The 23,387-nt window shown below is 35.8% G+C and overlaps 1 protein-coding gene across 1 annotated transcript in view; it reads right to left on the bottom strand.

The window, feature by feature from the left end:
• The window catches only part of KCNH7 (potassium voltage-gated channel subfamily H member 7), a 228,139-nt gene that overhangs the window by 34,504 nt on the left and 170,248 nt on the right, over positions 1-23,387 (bottom strand). Inside the window, exons 9-11 of the mRNA XM_068138751.1 lie at positions 16,944-17,369; positions 9,555-9,954; positions 8,603-8,802 (exon numbers count right to left, since the gene is read on the bottom strand). Coding sequence (XP_067994852.1) covers positions 8,603-8,802; positions 9,555-9,954; positions 16,944-17,369 — 1,026 coding nt within the window. The remainder of the gene's footprint in view (positions 1-8,602; positions 8,803-9,554; positions 9,955-16,943; positions 17,370-23,387) is intronic.

Genomic DNA, 23,387 nt, shown 5'->3' with positions numbered 1-23,387 from the left:
AAGCAAAAGAAACTTCAATAAATGAAAAACTTTTGTGGTGCCATTCTGTTTTCAGTATTTATTACACCACTAGAAATAGCTTAGTATGCAATAACTTTTTTTTTGTTTTTAAATTTAATTATATTGAAATAAAAATATTGTGGGTTGTAGCAACTTATTTACTGAAAAATACTGAGGAATTGATAATTTCATCCAGATATACAGGAGAGAAAAATTGCAGGTGCTTATTTTGAAGTTATTCTCTAGTCATGTGAGTAAAAATGATCTGTTTTAAATTCAGTCTTTTGTTATACGTCTATAGGAATATAATTTAGAAGAGCTCCATTTTTATAGGTTTCAAAACTGGAAATATATTTTTAGTTCAGAGGTACTTACAGGAAAAGGTATTTACATCATTAGAAAGTCAGGAGCACGATATTAAGGTTAAATTATATTAATTTTTCACATCAGCTTCTGTTTATCTCATTTATTAAGGGATTTTACTTTACCATTAAACAAAAAGCATGCAGACCATGTGTGTTGTTTTGTATTTCTGAAGATACTTTGTTTCTTTAAAGAAACAATTACTTTGATAATTATTTTATACTTCACATGAAGTATTAGTTAATAGTTATTTTTATGCCAATAACATTTGAAATATACTAGCCTGTGTTCAAATATCTGTAATTAAAAAGTCCCTGCCCCATGGAGCTTACACTCTAGAACAATTGTTGTACATCAGAGATGAAGGACGTTTACTTTTTAGTACCACATTCATCAAATGTCTATACAGGTGCCCAAATATGATTTCCAGTGGAGACTTGGAACAGTAATACAAGTTTAGAAATGCAAGAAAGAAGGTGGTTTGAAGATTAATTTGTTAATGCATTGCTATATGCTACATTATTAAAGAGAGCTTACCGTATTGTGCACATTATATATAATGAGGTGTTTAATCCAAGTCCAGTAGCTGACACTTACAGTATTTGATGTGTCCAAACTAAGATTTATTTTGTGTAGTACAAAAAGCATTTTGCCAACTGAAGACTCCATGTGCATTCCTAATATTTCAATTTTAATTTCTTTGGGAAAATATTCCTTATTAGGGAATTTTTTTTTTTAGCTTGTGTTTTTAAGGAAGTATCTGCTTCTCACAGGTAGCTTTGACTACCTGTGTAGAGCAGGAACAATTATATTGAAAATTTTGTTCTTATAATGTGGCAATTAACACATTATTTGTGACAACTCTAAATATTATTGAATCATCCATGCAGTCTTCAAAGTCATGAGATTACCTTAAAAACAGTAAAACCAGCTGGAATAATCTTGACATTATATGAAAGCAGGACTAGGTAAGGCAAAAATAAAGTGTTGAAAATTGTAAAGGCTAGACTTACTCGTTCAATAACATTATTCTCAATGAAAAATACACAATTAATAAATAATTTGAATACAGATTTGGGTTTCAGTTGCTGTTCCTATTGTTACATTAAATATCTCCTTAACAGTGACTCCACCAGGCCCTGGTGAGAAAAAGAAATCTTGCATTCTCATGGTTAGAATCATATTTAGAAACAACATTCATGCATAATTCAAGAGATACAGATCTTCTTATAAAGGTATGTACAATGATATAAAATCAGTCTCAACCATCCCCCTTACCGGGAAAGAAAAAAAAAAGGAAATAAAAGTTATGAAGCTGTGTCCATAAGCTCCAGTTGTTGCTCATTGATAGTTATGAAGTCCAAGTTCAGTTGTCTCTTCCTGTCTCAAATAAAATTTATTCTACATCAAATAATGTTGTTTTACCTAGTTGGCATGCTTAGAAAGGAGAAAAGTGTCATTCAGAGAGAAGTAAGATCTTTTATATTGAATAAGTGATAGAAGTTTAGAGAAGATGGTAGGGACTTGATTAATATTGCATTGAAGAATGTGGTCTTTTATAAATGGTGAGGGAGTCAATTAACTTCTCTTTTTCAAGATGATAACATGGTATCACTTGTACATGTATCAGACATCTTTGTGACAACAGAATTCGAGACATCTATGTGCCCTAACCTCAGACAACTAAAAATGTTTTGGGAAATGAAAACTATTGTGTTTGTGTAAGTGACAAGATCCATAAAAATTTTTAGATTTCCTGTTGTCAGTCCTGGAAAATGTATTGACATCTGTCCCACAGAAAGTATTTAGGAAGCATCCTAGACAAAGCAAATTAGAATATTAACTGCAATGATTGTCATGAAACACAGGAATATCCCATTCTATAGAATCACAGAATGGTTGGGGTTGGAAGGGACCATTGGGAATCTTCTTGTCTAACATCTCTGTTCAAGCAGGGCTGCTTAGTGCTGGTAGCCCAGAACAAGGTCCAGGTGGCTTTTGACTGTCTCCAAGGATGGAGATTCCACAATGTCTCTAGGAAACTTGTGCCAGTGCTCAGTCATCCTCACAATAAAAAAGTGCTTCTTGGTGTTTGGACAGAACCTCTTATTTAGTTTGTGCCCACTGCCTCTATTTGGACTTGATGATCTCGAAGGTCTTTTCCAACCTGGTCTGTTCTATTCTATGCTATGCTATTTATTCTATTCTATTCTATTCTATTCTATTCTATTCTATTCTATTCTATTCTATTCTATTCTATTCTATTCTATTCTATTCTATTCCTTACTGAGCACCACTGAAAAGAGCCTAGTTCTATCTTTACATGTTCCCTTTAGATATTTTTTCACATTGACGAGATCCCTCATGAACCTTCGCTTCTCCAGGATGAACAGTAACAGCTCTCTCAGCCTTTTCTAGTAGAAGAGATGCTCCAGTCCGTGCAATCCAGAAGATATTCCTCTAATTCTGCATATAATCTGTCATTAATTTCCTCTGTTGAACCAAATATTAAATACCAGGCAGCAGTTGAAAAGAACACAAAAGGACTCTTGTGTGTGGTGGTCTGTTTGAGGTGTGCTGAAACTCATTTTGCCTAAAGCTTTCTTGTCCTAGAATCTGTCATGCTTTTATTTACGAGTGGCTAATATCCAGCACATAAAACACAGAGAAAGGTAGACTCTCAAGTTAATCTGACAGTTTAAGATGGCATAAAGTGAAAGAGGAATCCTAGTGCTTCCCCACATTATCTATTTATTCCTCCCCTTTCTTGATCTCTGTTCATGAAATGTTTGAGAAACATCCACATGAAAACTAACACAGCAAAACCCCCTAGCATCTGAAAGAATAAAGAGGCAAGAATATAGGTTTTGTTGTAGACTACATATACTTGATCTGTTTGGATCTCATCTATAAATAAAGATCTCAGGATATGTTGACATTGGCATCACTAAATGCTGAATGAAGGTATTGAATAATTTTAATAATAAATTTTGAATTTACTACAGGAAATAAATCTTGTGCCTTGGAGGGTTCACTCTAGAGGGGATTTATCTTGAAGATTAACATTTTTCCATCTTAGTTTGTTCTGGAAGAATAAGAGAAATTAATTCATAGTACTTCATATATTTGGTGAAGTAAGATATGTGTTTATTCTTTATCTTTCTGCCACCTGATTTTAGCACTAATCTGAAACACTTTTTTAGCTGCACAAATTGCACTGTGTAGATTTTGAAATAGGATGCCTGTTCCCCAGCAGCTGGTCCCACTGATGGAAACAGTAGTGCAGAATTTAGTTCTGTCACAAACAACTGACTCTCAGATTTTAACAACATCTTCATCTAGGCTAAACATTTCTGTGTTTTAACCTAGTTTTGTTTCTAGAAAGAATTTGGAATTTACTATTTCTGTGATAATTTGTTACAGAAATTAACCATTTCTATAAGCAGGAGTCTTCCAAGGGCTTTCCTCATTTAGAATAGAATGAATGAATTCACGTGTCGATAATTCTGCTCCTGCATCTCTTGGCCTTCATAGAGAATAAGGACTATTTCTGATGATTCCTTCTCTTCATAGAGGAAAGTGTTGCATCATCAGATTTTTATGATGTGAATGAAGTCCTTAAAAGTATTGAGAGAGAATTAGTGTGATTCTAATTCACCTTTCAATGAAATTTGAAGTCTGACAGCCTTATCAAGAATTAGGATCTTTTGCTTTCAGTCATTGCCATGACTTAGATTTCTGTGACATTTTAATGTTGAAATTACTGGAGCGCCAGTGGATAATTCCTCATCTATAAAGTTAATACAGGCTTTGTGTACATCTGCAAGGTGACCTCTGACATAAGACACATTCCTGGGTGAGGTGGACAGAAAATTCATTTTCTTAGACTGCTGCCTCTCTCATCAACACAACAGTTAGATCCACATCTTTTAAAAAAATATGATGATAATTGGAAAATTGTTAATTGCCTTTGTTTTTCACATATTAGAACACAAAAATACAATGCAATGAGAAACTGTGTTGTAAATAGATTGACATTCTTGAAAGTTTCTTAATGAAGTCATTTCTGTAACTTAATTGAATGTAGGCATGCATGTCTTTTAAGTGTTCTTGTTACAGAAAGTGAAAAAACCAGCTTCACAGTTAATCATACCTAGAATATTTTTATGATTTCCATTACGACATACAGAAAAGTAGCAGTACCACTTTCCTCCATGTTTATATATTCTCTCTGTTTAACCAATCATTGCTAACTTTTGTTCCAAACACTTCTAGTCTGGATTACCTTTTTGATGGTGTAAAGACCTTGTTATTTTTGAAAGTTCTATTTACTTTTCTAATCGTCTAGTTCAAAGATTACTAGGAATAGTTATCCGGGAAGAACAGTTTTGATCCTAAGAAGTGATTATAGTGGGAGGAAAGGTAAGAATAATATATGCAGTGATGTCATCCAGTGATCAGTTGCCAATTTCTCGTAAAAGAAGCCTTACCAAAGGAATGCTGAACCTGAACTTTACTTGATTATAGCAGTATTGCTGGTTCTGAACCTTCACGTATATGTGTGCCCTGCTGTACTTGCGTGATCACTGTGGCCAAGACAAATTGGATGTGTACAGGAGAAGGCTCCATAAATTTATGCATAAAAATTCTGACTTGTTTTCTCCTTTCATTCTACTGGGTAAAACCCTAAATAAAAAAGCATCTGTCTCACATCCAAAATTTTAATTAATGTGTTCATTTGTCTAAACACTGTCCATTACTTGTAAAATAAACAATAAAGATACTCAGATGCACAAAAGATTCATGGAAAGAAGGAGGGAGAGGACTGTAAAAAAAATACATGCAAAACTTAAAGAAGGATCTCAAACACTAAATATTTCAACTTTTCAGGGTAAGCATCACAGGCATGCTATTATCAGTGCTGGACTGATAACACTGTAACACAGGGGAAAAGAAAACAAAGAGGATTTAGGAAAACCAGAACAGGATAGTTTAAAAAACAAAAAATATCATTTTTGAGTCTTTTGGGATAGTGACATCTTTTATGAAACAATTTTTTTTAGTTTTTTTTGGTAATTTAACTTTGTCAGTGTTACCAAAGTCTGTAGACTCAAGATTTTTATCCAGATTAAAATAAATCGCAAATCCTGTTTATCCAGTCCATGCATAATTATGTGGAACTGTTTTTATCAAAATACATTATGCAATGAAAGATAATCAAAGAGATGTAGAAATGCAGGAAAGAGGAACAAATGAACAAATGAACAAATAAACAACGTTCTCAGCATATTTCATCTGTTGACCTTTAAAGCTAATCTTAAATTTAGCTATTACAAATGAGCATAAAGTATTATCTTCTGGTTTTCAATACAAACTGTAGGATTTTATTTAGGAAATCAAGTTTACTTAGTGTAGTATTATTCCTGAGGTTAAAGTTGGTGCCTTTTATTTTTTTTTCCCATTTTTCCTGAATTCTGAAGTATATTACTGACTACAACAAAAAGCATTATTTGAAACATATTATTTATATATATATATGAGTGTGTGTATACGTTGCATGTACATATATATATATATATATAATGTACACTATTCATGCATTTCCTACTTGACAGGAGAAAGAGGACTGAGGTTTTGGATTTTATTCAGTTTTCAGTCGTGAAACGAAAAGGAAAGACATTGGATCAAATCCTGCCTTCAGATATTTGCAAAAAACTCCCAGTAAATATTGACAGGAGTCAAAACACATTTGTCTGAGGACAGTATTAACCATTTAGTGTATAAATGCAACTGTTTCATGCAAACTTAACACCACATGCAAGTCCGTCTCATATGCAAATGGCTTATAGTCAAGAAAACTTCACTGGAGCTTGTGCTAACATGCAGGTATGGTTTGAACTAGGAGCATTCACGCAAAGGAAAATGCAGAATGATCAGCATGACAACGCCGTAGGTGACATTCCTACAGAGCAACTATCTAAGGCAAACCAATATACATATGACTTTTTTTTGGGTTTTTTTTTGGCAGAGAAGCATGATTTAAGTTGTGGGGTAAAACAGTGGTTAACAAATGTGATTAGATTAGTATTTCTTAATGCCTAATTTTCACTGACCATTTTGCCCCACATCTGATTCTGCTTGAATTATTTCCTTTTGCTATCTACCCCTTCGTCATGCAAAAAGTTACTATTAAAATTAGAAAGCATTGAACAAGCTCTAAACCCGACAGATAACATGGATATTCTCCACACTTTATACTGCAATTAAATTTGATATAAATACCTCCTGCTCTTACCAGTGGGTGGTGTTATTCCATGTATTTAGGTATGAAGCAGACAGGAAAGAGATAAATCTTTCATAAGTACAACATAAATCACACAATTTTTATATTATCCTTGCACTAAGTGTAATATATTCAAACTCATTTTAGAAAATTAAGCGACTGCCATAAAACTTGAGGGATAGAACTGTGAACAGAATAAGAAATAAAATGCAATAAAACAAGGTACTAAACTTGATTTTTTTTTCACATTTTATTTAAAACAAACCCTCCATACTGCCTCACAATCATGTTGCAGAATATGGTACATTTAAACCATTTAGTTAATATTTCACATTAATGACAAATCCACGACTAATTCCAGTACACCAGTTCCTGCATTATGCAAAGTGAAACCTGGCAACATCCACTTTTAGTTTCTATTTCATGTGAAACAGATGTTCTTAGTACATCCATTACCGGTAATGAATTAGTTAAGGCATGCATGATTTAGTCATATCTTCAGAAATAACTCAATGAGCTTTAGAAATAATTCAATGAGTGACTTAAGGCAATGCCAACCTGCAGCTTAAGGGTCTGATCCTGCAAAATGCAGAGAACCTCACAATCTCATTGCCATCAGAGGGAATTAGGGCCATTCAGTGCCCTATGGTGAAGCTACTGAGGTTGCCTTCCACTGTAGTAATCCCCAGCAGAGCTTTACGCAAGTAGCCTTATCCTGCATTGTAATTAATATCCCTCTGGAGAGGACATTCATGGAAGGGGGAGGTGAAGCCCAATATATGTAATTTGTTGTCTTACTTTTAAAATCTGCTTTACTTAATGGTAACCATAAAGCAAAGCTGTCAGTGATTCAGCTTTATAAAAGCTTTTAATCAATACCATTATGCCTGCTTATTGCATAAAAGTGTAGAACTGTGACAGTCATTCACAAATGTATGTATAAATACCACATGGAAGCTGTTTGAATTTATGTCTAAATTTTGGAGTCTTGTTTCTAGTTAAATTGTTACCAAAATGTATAGACTTTCTTGTTCTTGCCAGCTTTATGGAGAACTCTCCAAAGTCTCTAATCTATGACTCCTAATGGCTCTGGAAAACATCCCTCTAGAGAAACAGCTTCACATATCCTTAAGAGGCACAATACTCTCCGTGTCTTCTTAATGTCTTCAGCCTATGTCAACCTTTCTAGAAAAAGTGTTGCTCTCTCCACAGAATAAGCCCAAAGTATAGATGCTTACTTTTGCTCATTAGCAGATTGTTGTTATTTGATCATTAGCCTCATAATATAATTTTATTTACGGAGCATTCACAGTTTTTTTTATCAAGAACAGAAAATACGAGTGTTGCATCTTGCCACTTCCTAGAAATTATATTCTGTGAAGTGCTAAGCAGTTAATAGTACTGTGTTGACTTTCACAATTATGTGGTTATGAATGCAAGGATTCAGACTATCATATGGTCAGAATATTTCACCCATCTGCTCTTCTCTTTCACCCACCCCTAACAGACCTATTCTAGATTACACAACAGGGTTTTGAAAAAGAATGATCTCCACAGGTTTTACAGAAGAATATCTGTAGATACCAACAAAAGTACTCTTTAATACTGGAAGCAGAAAACCAGGCCAAAGAACAAAGTTTGTTCTGGAATGGCTATATCTGAAATAAGAAACTTAAGAGTTTTTTTCTTCTTATGGTAAGATCATAAGAGTCAACTGCAGTTCTCAAGGTTTCCTAGGCACAGTAAGAGTTCAGAGTTCTGATATGGCTTGTAATAATCGAGGCAGTTAAATGTTTGAATGCCAAACTTACAATGGTTTGATTTTCAGTAGTTGCAACATACCCACCTTCTCAGGCTTGCACTTTTACAGCTCATAAATAATTAAGACTTACAACCTCTACCTAAATTTTTATGCATTCATCTCAGCACCCATGCTTGTAAAACAGAACAACATACCATGTTCATGTCAATGCCATTGGTATATGTCCATGCATGCTGGAAGTACTCTTCAAGTCGCTGCCGCAGAGGGTTGGGGATTTGATGAAAGCGTATAAACTCTTTTACTCGCAGCATCTGCATGTGATACCTTGCAGTTCCCGAGTAGAGTCTTTGGATTATTGCAGAAACGTTTCCAAAAATGCTAGCATACATTAATGCTGGATTAAATGGAAACAAAGCTTATGTAAGTCATATAATTGTGTTTTGGGGTATTTTTTTTTCAGATGATGCAACAATAACATGCTTTATAATATACTATATTATATACTATAATATACTATAACAGCTCAGATGAGACTACTGACATTTTTAAAGATGTGGAATTTATTTATTTGCAGCTTTTTATAGATTTGATTGTATCAGTATATCTCAGTTAGTAGATGCAGCATAGATATTAAATCATTAACAAGTTGATAATATTGATCTTTTTAGAATTGTAGTTCTGAATTTAATTGTGCAAGTTAGGTTCATCTAATTTTATGGACTGTGGTAGAAATAAGAACTGGGAAATAGGGTAAAGTACAAGTAAAGAACAAAGGGCTGAGTTAAGGTTTGCTTACATTTATTAGTTCAGAGTATCAATCATCAAATAAAATGTAATTAACCAAAAATGGTGGACTACAGTTTCCTAAAGCCACTCAAAACTCAACTTCCTACCTGCAAATGATTTGCTTACAGACACTGATACAACACAAGACTTTTGCCAGTTTGAATAACAGATTTTGAGTAGTGAAGAACTTGACTACTTCCTGACATGTATGAGTCACAATGTATTTTAGCATATAACATTGTTTTCCCTGGGAATTTGCCCTTCCTGCTGCATGCTTATAATCTTATTACCTTAGACTGTTAAATCCTTTGCTCAAACACTGAAAAAAAGTAAATAAATCAATAAGATAAAACTACTTACAACCAATCAACATGACACAGATGGAAAAGATTTTCTCCGAGTTGGTGTTTGGAGACACATTTCCAAATCCTACACTTGTCAGACTGCTGAAGGTAAAATAAAGTGCTGTAACATATTTGTCCTTGATGGATGGCCCAGAACTTGCGTCGCTCTTATTGTAATGCTTTCCTAATTGTTCTCCTAAAGAATCCAACCAGCCAATCTTGTGAGCCAGGTAAGGTCTTTCTACATTTCCAATGGCATACCAAATGCAAGCAAGCCAGTGTGCAATTAGTGCAAAGATGCACATAAGGAGCATCAGAACTGCAGCACCATATTCTGAATATCTGTCCAATTTCCGCGCTACTCTCACCAAACGCAGCAGTCTAGCTGTCTTCAGAAGACCTATTAATGTTGTTGTCTGTAAAAATAATATAGACATTTATTTTCTCTGTTAGCAAATAAACTCTCATGAATAGTCAGCATGAATAAAGCAGTGCAAATTCCATTGTTTCAGGGGATCAACAAAACCAGTAGATGAAGTAATTTCAATGTAATTTTTTTTTTTTTTAAAAAACTATCAATTTTATTGCCTGTTAGGAACAAGTTCTTTGTCATAAGGGTAGTGGAACACTGGGACAGGTTGCCCAGGGAGATGGTTGGGGCCCCATCCCTAGACATATTCAAGACGATGCTTGACTGGTCTCTGGGCAACCTGATCTAGTTGAGGATGCTCCTGCTTACTTCCGAGGGGGTTGAACTAGAAGAGAAGAGAAGAGAAGAGAAGAGAAGAGAAGAGAAGAGAAGAGAAGAGAAGAGAAGAGAAGAGAAGAGAAGAGAAGAGAAGAGAAGAGAAGAGAAGAGAAGAGAAGAGAAGAGAAGAGAAGAGAAGAGAAGAGAAGAGAAGAGAAGAGAAGAGAAGAGAAGAGAAGAGAAGAGAAGAGAAGAGAAGAGAAGAGAAGAGAAGAGAAGAGAAGAGAAGAGAAGAGAAGAGAAGAGAAGAGAAGAGAAGAGAAGAGAAGAGAAGAGAAGAGAAGAGAAGAGAAGAGAAGAGAAGAGAAGAGAAGAGAAGAGAAGAGAAGAGAAGAGAAGATCAGGTTGGAAGAGACCTTCAAGATCATCGCGTCCAACCTATCATCCAACCCACCTAAGCAACTAAACCATGCAACCAAGCACCCTAACAAGTCTCCTCCTAAACACCTCCAATGATGGTGACTCGACCACTTTCCCGGGCAGCCCATTCCAATGGGCAATCACTCTCTCTGTGTAGTAGATGATCTTTGGAGGTCACATCCAACCCAGACCATTCTATGATTCTATGATTCTAAAAAAGGTGAAGACAACCATAAGAAATGCACATTGAAGTTGTCATTATCTGCTGAATACTCTCATTCTGAATATTGTTCTTGATCTGGACTCTCCACATTAGTGGACTGAAATGATCCATTAGATTCATGATGCTTTGGTATGGAACCTGTATGGAACTACTTATAATTACATGACTACCCTTTTAGGTAACAAAAATTTATGATGTCTGAACACTGCTGTGTGAATATATTTGATCCTAATTTACAGAGTCCTTGCAATGCTGTAGCACACATTTTCTAGAAGAGAGGAATAAGGCAGAAGTACCCCCAAAAGTACCTTATTTTGCAAACATTCTTCCTGTTTGCAATTGTCAGAACACTTTTAATGTATACCTGCACTATGAATCATTGCAGTGTCTTTGAGGCTCTGATCTTTTTAAATGAGTCCAAAGTTTATTGATGTAAATTTACAATTGTCAATCAATAAATAGTTTTCATACTTCTTAATTCCTTTTAAAAGAGATTGACAACATTGTAAATAGTAACTAGTCAATCTAAAGAACTCAGCTACCATTTCCCCTTCATCAAGCCTGAATATATATTAAAGTATTCAGTAAATGTCAAGACTGAATAATTTTTTATTATAAATTGTCCTCCTTTTTAAAAACATGCATATATATTACATAACACCTAACTGTAAAAGCTACTCTAATGGTAGTATCACACTAAAGCACGACAAATACCAGGCTAGTTTTCATGTTTTATCAGATCAGTGCTTCTGAGTAAAATCCTAAAGACCTTGGAACAAAAAAAGGGCTTTCTTGACTGCATTTATCAGTGGACAGCTCAATATGTTCATGTTTTCTGAGTAAATGAGCAAAAGGGTAATGTAGGGGAACACTGGGTGGCACCCCTTTGTTAAATAATGCTACAGAGAAGAATTTCAGGGTGACTTTCTCATTGTAAACAAAGAAGGCTGTTTCAGACCTCAGCAGTCTGAAAGTCCATATTCTTCAAAAAGGCTTGAGCTTAAGCTTTAGGTACATGTTTTGGTAAGGTAGATCAGGTTTAAATATTTTTAATCCCTCAAGAAAAAGCAAGATTTGTTCTTAGCGGCTGCTGGAACCATTCTATTACGAATCTATTTATATCTCTACAGCATGCAAGAGAGAATGTATTTTTACAGTGCCCCTTAAATAAATCAGATGATAGGTTGTGAATCCAAAACATCAACAGTATTTCACATCATTCTTAGGAAAAGACTTGCTAATATTACTCATTATTAGCACCAATTTCATATTTAGATCCAGCATGAGTATGCTGGAGGTGTATAATACAAGCAGAATCACTTCAGGGTGAAATTGGCATGAGTGAGACTAGAGACTCTTCAAAGCATCAAGAAACTCACCCTGTTTCCACAGCAGAGAGGCTGACACTAAAATACGGCTGGCAGTAGAGAAGGAAAGCATGATGCATGGCTTTTGATGTGCCTTCACATGCTGTCCACTTCTCAGTGTAGATCTAGCCTTCCCACAGGAACAATCCACCTCCTATGTGTCAACTGGCCAGGGACAGAAGTACCTGGTGTCGGAACTATGTCTTGTGCAATGTGATTTCCTTGGTGTGACAGAATACTTCACTCAGCATGACACCCATAGAGACAGAGGCCCTAATCTGCCAGTTAGCCCCTCTTAACCCTTCTGGTGCCAACAATTAAACAATTACTATCTGCAAATAGCAATCTTACAGATTCCACTTTTTACTCTAAATTCCCTGCTGCTCTGTTTCCATTATGCCTAGTTTTATGAGATGAACTGCAAGCTCAAGAGATGCTGGATACTCACATAAGGACTTTATTGATTTCTTTTATTTTTTTTTAAATTTTTTTTTTTTTAGCAGCAACATTTAGTGTGGGACAGAAGTGCATATGAATCCCACAGGTGCCAAAAATATGAATCCAGATTGGTGGAAGATGGGTGCAGGATCATTTTACACTACTTGATTTCTACACTGCACTATTAATACATTCCAATCTGTCAATCCAACATTTTGTAAACTGTTATGGGCAACATAATTTTTATATTTTTGCCTTGCTTATGACTAAGGCTTCTTAAAATGCCTTTTTCTTTTTTTATGGATTTTGTACAGTAGGGAGGCCTGGATTAAAAGTACCTTGGGTTTTTTTCTCATTTTGCTTTAGTAGTAACACACACACCAAAGAAATATCATGTCTACAGTGGTTTTTGCACAGCTACATGGTTCTCTCCAGGAGCTAAGTAAACACAGAGAAGACATCCTTACTAGTTTTGGAGTAAATATTTAGCTCTGTCAATGAGAACCTTGAAAAAAAAATTGAAGTTTGTCAGTTACCTTCTTTCAGGGGGCTGGGGGTAGAAATGACATTCTAAAACCAGGAGTTAATAGATACTATATTTTCTAAGTATTGGTCATTGAATTTATTTTACAAAATATATTACAAAGAACAGTGAGGTTATACCCTCTATTTTTCAAGTTCGGATGTTGAAATAATCTTAGCAAAAGGGTATTCTGATGAACAGCAATTGATTATGGAATGATTTGAAAGAGGAAGGCATCAGTCTATCTGATTACAGAGGTAATAATTCAGAAATTATTGTATCAGACTGGAAGAGGAAGCTGTTTAATTATCTGCATACATTGTATTCTGCCTGTGCAAAAAGCCACTTACAACTCATGACTTTCTCACTGATGGATGAATCCTTACATTTCCTCTAGGTTTTCATGTGTGGTGGTTTTTTTTTGTTTGTTTTGTTTTTGTTTTTTTCTTTTTTCTTCATAACATCCATGATCATCATTGTATAAAACTATCATGTCTCCTCCTATTTATCTTTTTTCTTTCTTTTTTTTTTTAAAACCAAATAACCCACTGAAGTAGCTCAGACTGTCTTCCAATGTGCATTAATATGCACTTGCTTACACAATATGCCATTTGCTTGAGTCCTTTACAGTTTCCTGGTATTGTAAAGTCATCAGCTTCTCAATAGTCTCCTGTAACCTACAATTTATGTTAAATCTATCATCAAACTTATACCTTTTTTTCAACCTGTAAATAAATCTATTAAATATGAGTACTACAGCATGAGGCATAGTTAAAATTGTTTTGTCACTCAGAAAAATCTCTAATATGTGCTAATTTGGCCTGTCAGTGTATGCCCCATCACCTTAATAGTCTTATCTGAGCACTGAGTCATTGTTGAAGATCTTTATGCTGTATGCATCATGATAGGGAAAATGTTAGTACAAACAGCAATTAAACAAAAATATTTCAGCTAACCAAAACTTATTGTTTATATCATGGTACTGTTCATTGATAAAAGACTGCCAAAATGGTCTCTGAATAACTGCCTGCTCAAACAGTGCTGCAATGTGTCTTTTCATCTTGAAACACAATCAAGTGATGAAAAACTTGATACTAAATACTTCTCTGACATTAGCCAGGCACCTAAATAATATCCAGAGACTGGACATGGATGCAGTAGCATCCTGGTCTGTACTCAGTCCACAGAGGTCCTAACACAAAGGCAGACTGCCTGTGCAAGCAGGTATGCAGTCTTCAGTATAAAAGACTTGGAATTGGAATAATCTTTCGAAGTTAATGATGAGCACTGGAAACTATGTTACTTTCTCTTGAGATGTTTTCTGAGCTTCGACTCAGATAAGAATAAAGTACTATCAGGACTACAAGGTTTAATCTCTAATTCCACAAATATGTGATTCTTCAGTTTTCTTTAATGGATGCACTACTTAATGGAGTGAAGACAGCAAAACTAAGAGAACAAGGATACTTTGATGTGTTTATTTTATTTTCCAAAATATAATTTTTTCCTGTGGGCAGGCTTTTAAATGATGTTCTTTAAAATAGCTCTGAGTACAAACAGCTAAAGCAAAAGACTTCCCGCCTATCTGTATATTTCAGCTGAGTGTTCATAGATTCATGGGATGGTTTATGTTGCAAGGGACCTTCAAGATCATCTAATTCCAATCCCTGTGCTATGGGAAGGGACACCTTCTACTAGACCAGGTTGGTCAAGGAAGGCCTCATCCAACTTGGCCTTGAACACCTCCACAGAGGGGACATCCATGACCTTCCTGAGCAGTGTGTTCCAGCATCTCACCACCCTTACTGTAAAGAATTTCTTCCTAATATCTAATCTAAATCTGCCCTCCTCAAGCTTCAAACCATTCCCTCTCATCCTATCACTACAAGACCTTGTAAAAGTTCCTTCCTTGTAGACCCCTTTGAGGTACTGGAAGGCCATTGTAATGTTTCCTCAGGGCCTCAATTTAATGAAACTATAAACATAAAAGGTTTCTTGCTGACACTTACAGTCACTTGTTTGTAAGTTTTATTTCAGTAGGTCCTAGGTGAAAGGGAAGAAACTTCAGTTATTTAGATATTCTTTTGATTTTTCCCTGCAGTGTACCTATCTTTGAAGTGAAAAGCTGATAAATAAATTAAAAAACATATTATTTTAAATGCATATGTCTAAAAATTACTAGTAATTTTAAGCAGGATTCCACTTGTACATGTACATCATCTATGTGTGTACTTCAAGGGGCTGCACCACCACAGCTGTTATTTGTTTAAAATCCAAGCCAGACTCCTCAGGGAGCAGAATGATTAAAAATAAACTATTGCAAGAATAGAAAGTAAAAAGTTCACCTAGTCATTATTTTTATCTTTCTAAGTATCAGGGATGCCACTGAACCAGACATAATAATTTTGTGTTGAGTCTGCTTAAAGAGAAAAAAATAATTTAGAAATTGTGTTAATTCCCTATTTTAGAAATTGGAAAACTAATTTCTCTTACTCTGTTTCTTTCTTGTGGTTGACAAAGTATGGTTCAAATTCAGATAGTGCTATATGTGGTATTTGGATTATTATCTCCTGCCCTTTCTAGACTTGGTTTGATATCCATGTGTTTTGAAGCTGGGTGAGCACACATGGAGCTCTATTTGGAGCTTGTATTATTTAATAAATAGACTGCTCGGTAGAATTGTTTGTAGAGGATCTTATTTAAAGAATCTCTGGATAATAAAAAAGAGCTGCTTACATTAAAAAAAAGATAACCCTTATGACTGAAAAAAGTCTATCAAATGAAAAATACTCAATTTGAATAGTTTTGTTTGCTTCTTCTTGCAAAAAGGGATAATTGGGGAAATATTATAGTTAGCAATGCATGCAGCAAAACTGCAGTATGTAGCAGCTTAGAAAATGTGATTGACATGCTACATACCATGAATGAGAGAGAGCAGTCACAATGGCAGGGTGAATTGGTCATAACCTCTATAGTTTCATTGCTGCTAAGGTAAATAAACTCCAGATAGTGAAACTGTTCTATTACTAGGTTATGAGAGAAAAAAGAATTAATTTACTTATGTCCTCAATACTGTAAATGTCATTACACGGGCTAATAATACATGGGATCTGTATTAGGGTACTCACCTGCCAGAAGGCACTTGTTTGCTACTAATCTGTAACATTATCTTATGTTAAAGTTATCCCTTTAACATCACTTTAGCACCTGGCACTTTACTCTTAGGGACATCTGTAACAGGAAAGTGTGGAAGGATGATGATCAGGGTCTTATCCAAAGAGCACTCCTTCAAGTAAATTTGGAATAGGTCCCTGTTGCTGTTCTTGATGTTCCACAGTTATAATCACCGAACATAATTTTTGGCAGTAATGAGTACTCAGGGATCAGAAAGGGATGTAGACCACACCTGAAGGGGAATGTCAAAATGTTTGTGTTTCATGTGTCTGTGCTACCAAAACCACAGAAAAAAACCTGCAGAAAGACTGAGATTTACCACAGACAATGAATATATAAGGTGAGCAGCATTTCTTTTCAATCTTAGAGCTTTTTAGTCACCTGAATAGAAAGGTTTTCTTCTTAATGATTCCCTTAATTTTTTTATTTTTTTTTTTACTGCATGGTAAACAACACTACTACTAAACAGCCTATTCTCATACAAGCAAAAAAAATAAATAAATTAGGATACACAGAAAATCTTAGTAAAGTCAAAACTTAAGATGTAAGAATTCTTGTTCATTCAAACTTACCTCTTCAGAGCCAGAGCCAAAAATCAGCAGGTCAAAAGGTATTGCAGCAACCATGTCAATTAGGAACCAGCCTTTGAAGTAGTGAATTGCTATTTTTGCTGGGTCACTTACCACTTCTTCATTCTGGTTTACATATGTTGTTCTGAAGTTTATTAGAATGTCAATAATAAACATAATATCCACAATTAAGTCTACAACATTCAGTGGGCTGCAAGAATATCCACATTCTCTTCTCTTCCGTTCCTCACTATCATTCAGAAGGAAGGCAGCAGAGTAAGGTGTAAATATGGCAGTGTATATTACCAGCAACAAAATGAGCCAGTCCCAGACAGCTTTGAAAGGACTATAGTGCAATATAGTAAACTTGTTGATGCGAGGTGTCTGGAGTTTATATTCTGGTAGAACATCAGCCCCTAAGGACAGAACCTAAAACAAAAAATACATCATGTCAATAATTTGCAAATCTGTTATTATTTGCTTTAATTCACCACAAACATTTCTATAGGTAGTACAGCTAAAGATGTGACAGAGTGCCACAGCAGTATTGCCTTTTCTTCACTTCTGTTTTTGTCAGTGCCTAAAACTTGTTGTCATTCCTTTAAAAGTATGGATTTGTTATCTGTTAGTGTTACCTAACTTTGATTTCAATTTTATTTGGAAGTGATTATACTTGTGAGCACTGCTTGATTTGCTGGCTTTTGAAGCTGCAATGTTTGCTTTGCTGCAAAGAATAAGCACTGTGTGGGCACCAGATAAATTTCCTTTGGCTGCTTCTCCAGTCTGACCAAACGCTGACATGAAGCAACAAAACTTCCAAGGATAAGAACATAAACTATGTTTTTGTTCCTATTCAATACTTGGCATAGTTATAGAGATTGTTAGCAATGATGTTAATTATTGCCTTCTGTGCTTCAAGTGCCCTCCAGATCCTATGGGACTCTGGTCACCACTTCATTTTGCACAGACTAATGAACAAACATCAGAAGTTGACAACCTTCGGTTACTACCCAAGCGGGCAAGTGACATATTCATGAAATCTTATACCTATTTTCCACCAGTTACTTCTACTAATTCCTTATTCTCTTGCTAATTAAAAACAGTGCTGCTTAGAAAATCAGATCTTTCAAGAGTAATTAAAATGAATAATTATATTGAAATGAAGTGATGACTGGAAGGAGAAATACTTAGTCAGCAACATTTTCTGCTTTTATTTGCTTTTTGATTAGCAGTAAGTAGTTTGGGATTTGAGATTTCAGCTTGTTAAAGACTGAGGAATTTCATGCCCTTCAAACATAATCTTATAGAATTATAAGGGTCAACACACTCCTTTCTGTTTAACTTTTCAACAGCAAGTGTTGTATAAACCTAAAATCCTACCCTTAGTACTCTAAGTGGCACTTCTTATTCAGTGAAGTTCTACTCTGAAAGCATTGTGAGAACACCAAGGTTAATAACCACTCTTCTCCTTTGAACTGTGAAGAAAGAAATTATTAAGCCACCCAAAAGATTATATGGTACCTTCAAGTAGCCATTAAGCACCATGCTGAGGTGATGGTAGAGGCTGAACCATCTATTTTTTATATTGTAACTAGGACTTGCACTTAACTAATGGTGTCAGCTATTATTTTATGCATTAAACACACCAACTGACAGCAAGCTGAAGCATAGGCATTGCTTAGACTCTTAAGCAGTCTTAGTACTTTCAGACCCCCACCTAGTGTGTTGATGAGAATGATTTCCTAGTGTCTGAGAGTAGTGTGAGCATAAGTGGTAAGTGAGCTGCTATTTATAAAATGTGTATCAGTGTTCTCCTGCTGGATATTCAGCCAATGGAGGAAACAGGTTAGACAACAAGGACAATAAAGCTTAATTCTCATGTTTCTTGCAGTTGTTCAAAAACTCCAGCCAGTGTGCTTCACTTCAGAGCAACACATGGCATAAATTTGACTTAGTCCTCTGAAATAAGGCTCCTACTCTCATTTTAGTTAGACATATTCCTAGGTTACTTTTATACTGAGATAGGTGAATAATTAACCCTGTGCATTAGTTATACTGAAGCTACCAAACTATAGCTAGCAAACACATCTGTTGCTTCCATTTTCTTCTGTATTCATAGCATTAGCATGAGATCCTTACAGACTGGACTTCCTAAAGAGATCCCTGAATCTAAAAAGACCTAAAAATAAATATTGTACAAGAACTGATGAGCAAATGGAAATTAAATCAACATTTGCTCCCTTATGGTGGGCATTACCTAATTCCCCTGAATACTGTAAAAGTCCTCTAAATTTCAGTCATCTTGGTGGTTGTCTTCCTTGATGGCGGCATGAACAACTAGTAAGACTACAATAGTATTAAAAACTGAAGTGTTTCAATTCCGTGTATCCTCCAAACGCTGCATTATATACTGCTTTATTTCAGCATTAAAAGGCATTTTTATGTGTAAAAAATATTTTTACATGATTTTTCAAGGACAGTCATTAAGGAACATCTTAACCAAGAAATATTAATGGTGGGGAATGTACATTTTTTTTCTTTATTTCTTTTGTCTGTATTAAATTAACTACAATTATGTAGTATGCCAATTTGTATATAATGCTGATACTTAATTTTCTCTATTAGACAGTGTCGTAGGGTTGGGGGAAAGGCCAGGCCCCTCCCCCCCACTGTGAGTAGAGGGAAAGAAAATTGAAAAGGGAAAAAAAAAAAACCTCACAGCTGAATTAGCAAAGCAGTGGGTGCTGTATATTTACAAAGCAATATAGGATATGCAGGGGAATGTACAGAATTTACAATATTTACAATATATACAAAAATATACAATAAAGTAGCACAGAAATGAGAGTTCCCCGCTCTGCTGAGGGGGTTCCCCACCTCTGCTCCCCCTTCTCTCCCCCTTTCCCCAGAGAGGGTTAGAAAGAGAGAAAAGAGAAAAAGATTAGAAGCAGTTATGTGTTAATTGGAAGGCAATTAATACAGGCCTTGCAGCTTATCAGTTTCAAGGTCAAGCCTTGGCCGAAAGCCCAGAAACAGTGAGCTACTGCCACTGAAGGAGGGGGAAGACAGACTGACCAGAAAAGTGCAGGAATGCCCAGGATACTTTGCTGCACTCCCAGTTCAGAAGGTGCTTCCTCCCGATCTACCAATGAAATTAGTTTAGATCCGTCTTTTCGTTTACAAATATCCGACCACCATATTCCCTTTCTTAAGGGGACAGCCTCAAACGGTCACAGACAGTTTGAAGTATATCCTTAAGGTCCTATAAACTAGTGTTTTCATGCTCTCGCTACCTATCGTTTTTTAAGTTAAGCTTTAACAAAAAGATGCGAATATATGAATTGCATTCTAAAACGTTAAACTGAGTTAGATATATAAGGATCAGCCTGAACAGCAGAAGAACTTTCACTTAAGGTTTCTATTTCTGTGTATCATAAACTTGTATTTTAATATTACTAGAATAAAAAATTATCTCTTTCTATATCTTTCTACCTTGCTCTCCATATTTTCTATTTAAGGCTGCCTTAAAATATATTTCATTATACTCATGAATGTTGTGTTTAGATAAGTGGTAATAATATTTTGCATTGCCATCTAAAATGTATGATGAGATAGAGCACAAATCTAAGATTTGATTCCTTGCTGAAGCCCACAAAATATCTGTGCCCATCTGTTACAGGTTGCAATGTTCCATCATAGAGAATGTCCTCCGGAAGTGCCAGGGAGTACAAGGAGTCGAATGGTCCCCAGAGGGTGAACACAGGATAGTATGATTATTGTTATTCCATCCCATCCTGTTCCATCCATCTCTATATAACCAGACTTGGCATCCAATTCTTTCTCTTCTCTCCCTCCTCTCTCCAGGCGTGCAACAGCTGCTATCTCTTTTGGTTTGTGGGGGAGTTTGCAGCCTTGGGTGGAAAGCTATTGCCTAGCTGCGGAGCTGTATGTGTGGGCATCCAGGCCTGGTCAAGGCCTGGTATGTCCAACCTGGGGGGGAAAATTGAGGCCTGGTAGGCCTGTCCTCAGTGGGGAGCAGTTTGGCCTGATCCTGGGCCTGCTGAGGCTGAGCTGGGGGTTAGTTTGGAAGGTTTTGGGCTAGCAATGAGGGCTAGTTAGGCTCAGCTGGGAAGCTAGGCCCAAACGCATTGTGCATATTCCTTTTTCTCTGAATACCTATTGTATTTCTGTACATCTTTGTAAATAACATTCATATTTAACCTCCAATTCTTTGCAAGTGTTTTTATTTTACTCCTTTGGACGTAAAATACCTTTCTGCCCTTTTGCCCTGAGCAGCACGTGGCTCAAACTAGGACACCATCTGTGACCTGACTCATCTGCAGACAGTGCTTGGGTTGATGCCTTGAAATAGCAGCTGTACCAGTCACTGAATTCTCACTAGTGTTTACACTACATAAATGGAATGATATCTAAGAATACTGACACCTCCAGAAATGTAATAGAACATCGAAGAATGTAATATTACTGTACTGCAATACAATGGAAAGAGGCAGGCCTTATTATCAAGTGGTTTGAACTTCCATGTGAAGAGAATTACAGAACTATGTTTGGTCTTAAAGATTTACAAAGGTTTCTCAAGAAATACCACCCAATTAGTCTTCATTTGGTAGGGTAGCATCCTTCCTTGGTCACCATGAAAATTTTCAAATCCAGCTTGGATTTGAAGGCACTGAGGCCAAGTATTTTTATAGATAATTTTCCATCCAATATTTTCCATGAAAAACTTAAGAGATGGCTTTTGCATCTTAAATCTCAGAAGCCTCTTCCTGCCAGTCGCTATGTAATTATTTTCATTTTAGTGGGGAATGCATCATCAAAGCAACACTTAGAAGTGCTTTGCTGAACTTTAAGTCTTAAATTAGTGATACACAAATTATCAAAGAAGGAGATATCAACAACTTTCTATTTTTAGAAAATATCAGTGCCAGACTGTATATGAAAAGTTGTGTAACCCTTTTCTTTAAAATTCATTTTAGCAGATGGAAAATGCTATCCTTCAAAATGCCAAAGAATTTGTGAGTTATCCTTTCTCTACTAGCCACACTAAGATTTTAACAAGCATTTATATATCATATAACAAAACATCAAGGGTCACATTTGTAATAATGGCTTAAAATATTGCTATGATTTTTGGTCACCTGAAAAGTATTTTCTGTCATTTGTTCAAGGCATGATAACAAAACTGTACATTTTATGCTTCTTGATGTCACCTTGTCTTCCTCATAAGATTTATGAAAAATATTATCTTCCATTATTAACCATTTAGACTGGTCTTTTAGCTGCAAAACATGTTGATGCAGCTAAATTAGAGCATAAAAATTGTTAAGAATATCTGAAGTGCATGGAGTGGAAGCAAAGCAACTACATCCATAGTTTGGCTCTATGATTACAACACTTAGTGACATAACTGTCAGGAGAAAGGAGAAAGGGAGAAAAGATCCTTATGCATACATTCATATTTAACATTCAGTTTAATGGTAAGTACTTTTTCCAGAATCAGCAAAAGAAGTAAGTTTTATTTCCTAGAAAATGCACATTTTGTTATTAGACCGTTTAAAAAGGTTTAAACTGCAGTTGAAAATGCTGTGGTAGCTTAGGAAAAGCTTAATTTAGAAATGCCCTTCTTCCCTCTGGCTCTCCAGTGTTTATGCCTAATGAGCATATGCCAATCTGGTTCATTTAAAGAAGATGCTCTGTTCAGGTTCCTGAAGGGAGATTGTAGCCAGGTGCGGGTTGTTCTCAAGCTGCACCAGGGGAGGTTTATGCTGGATGTTAGGAAGAAGTTCTTCACAGAAAGAGTGACTGGCCATTGGAATGGACTGCCCAGGCAGGTGGTGGAGCCACCATCACTGGAGGTGTTTAAGAAGAGACTGGATGAGGCACTTGGTGCCATGGTTTAGTTGATTAGATGGTGTTGGGTGATGGGTTGGACTTGATGATCTCGAAAGTCTTTTCCAACCTGGTTAACTCTATTCTATTCTATTCTAGTCTAGTCTAGTCTAGTCTAGTCTAGTCTATTCACACCATGTGTAGGAAAGTCTAATGCATTATCCAACCTTCTCTCAGATTTGGTCAGTAACATTCCAATCAAAAAGGCATTTGGCAAGGGGAGACAGAACAGACTGTATACACATGTGACACATGATATGATCATACAAATCATATTTCACTAGCCAAACCAAACTATAATATCATAATCCAGATTTCTAGAGGTAATAATTCAATTCACACTGGTCAGGCAGAGAAAAAGAGTGAAGTTGTGACTGTGGACACAAATGTGTATCTCCTCAGTTGGTAGTTGGATGGTAGGACCTTTATGATGATTCTTCATTTGCTACTTTGGTACTCTAACAAGGTGGGGGATCAGCAAAACTTACGCTTCTACATTCTCATATGGCCAGTGTAAAGGTCTAATGCAGGCTAATA

The sequence above is a fragment of the Melanerpes formicivorus genome, unplaced genomic scaffold, assembly GCF_026170545.1.
Source record: "Melanerpes formicivorus ecotype bairdi unplaced genomic scaffold, bMelFor1.0.p_v2 SCAF_5, whole genome shotgun sequence".
NCBI classification, from domain to species: domain Eukaryota; kingdom Metazoa; phylum Chordata; class Aves; order Piciformes; family Picidae; genus Melanerpes; species Melanerpes formicivorus.
This window is presented reverse-complemented; position numbering and strand designations above follow the sequence as displayed.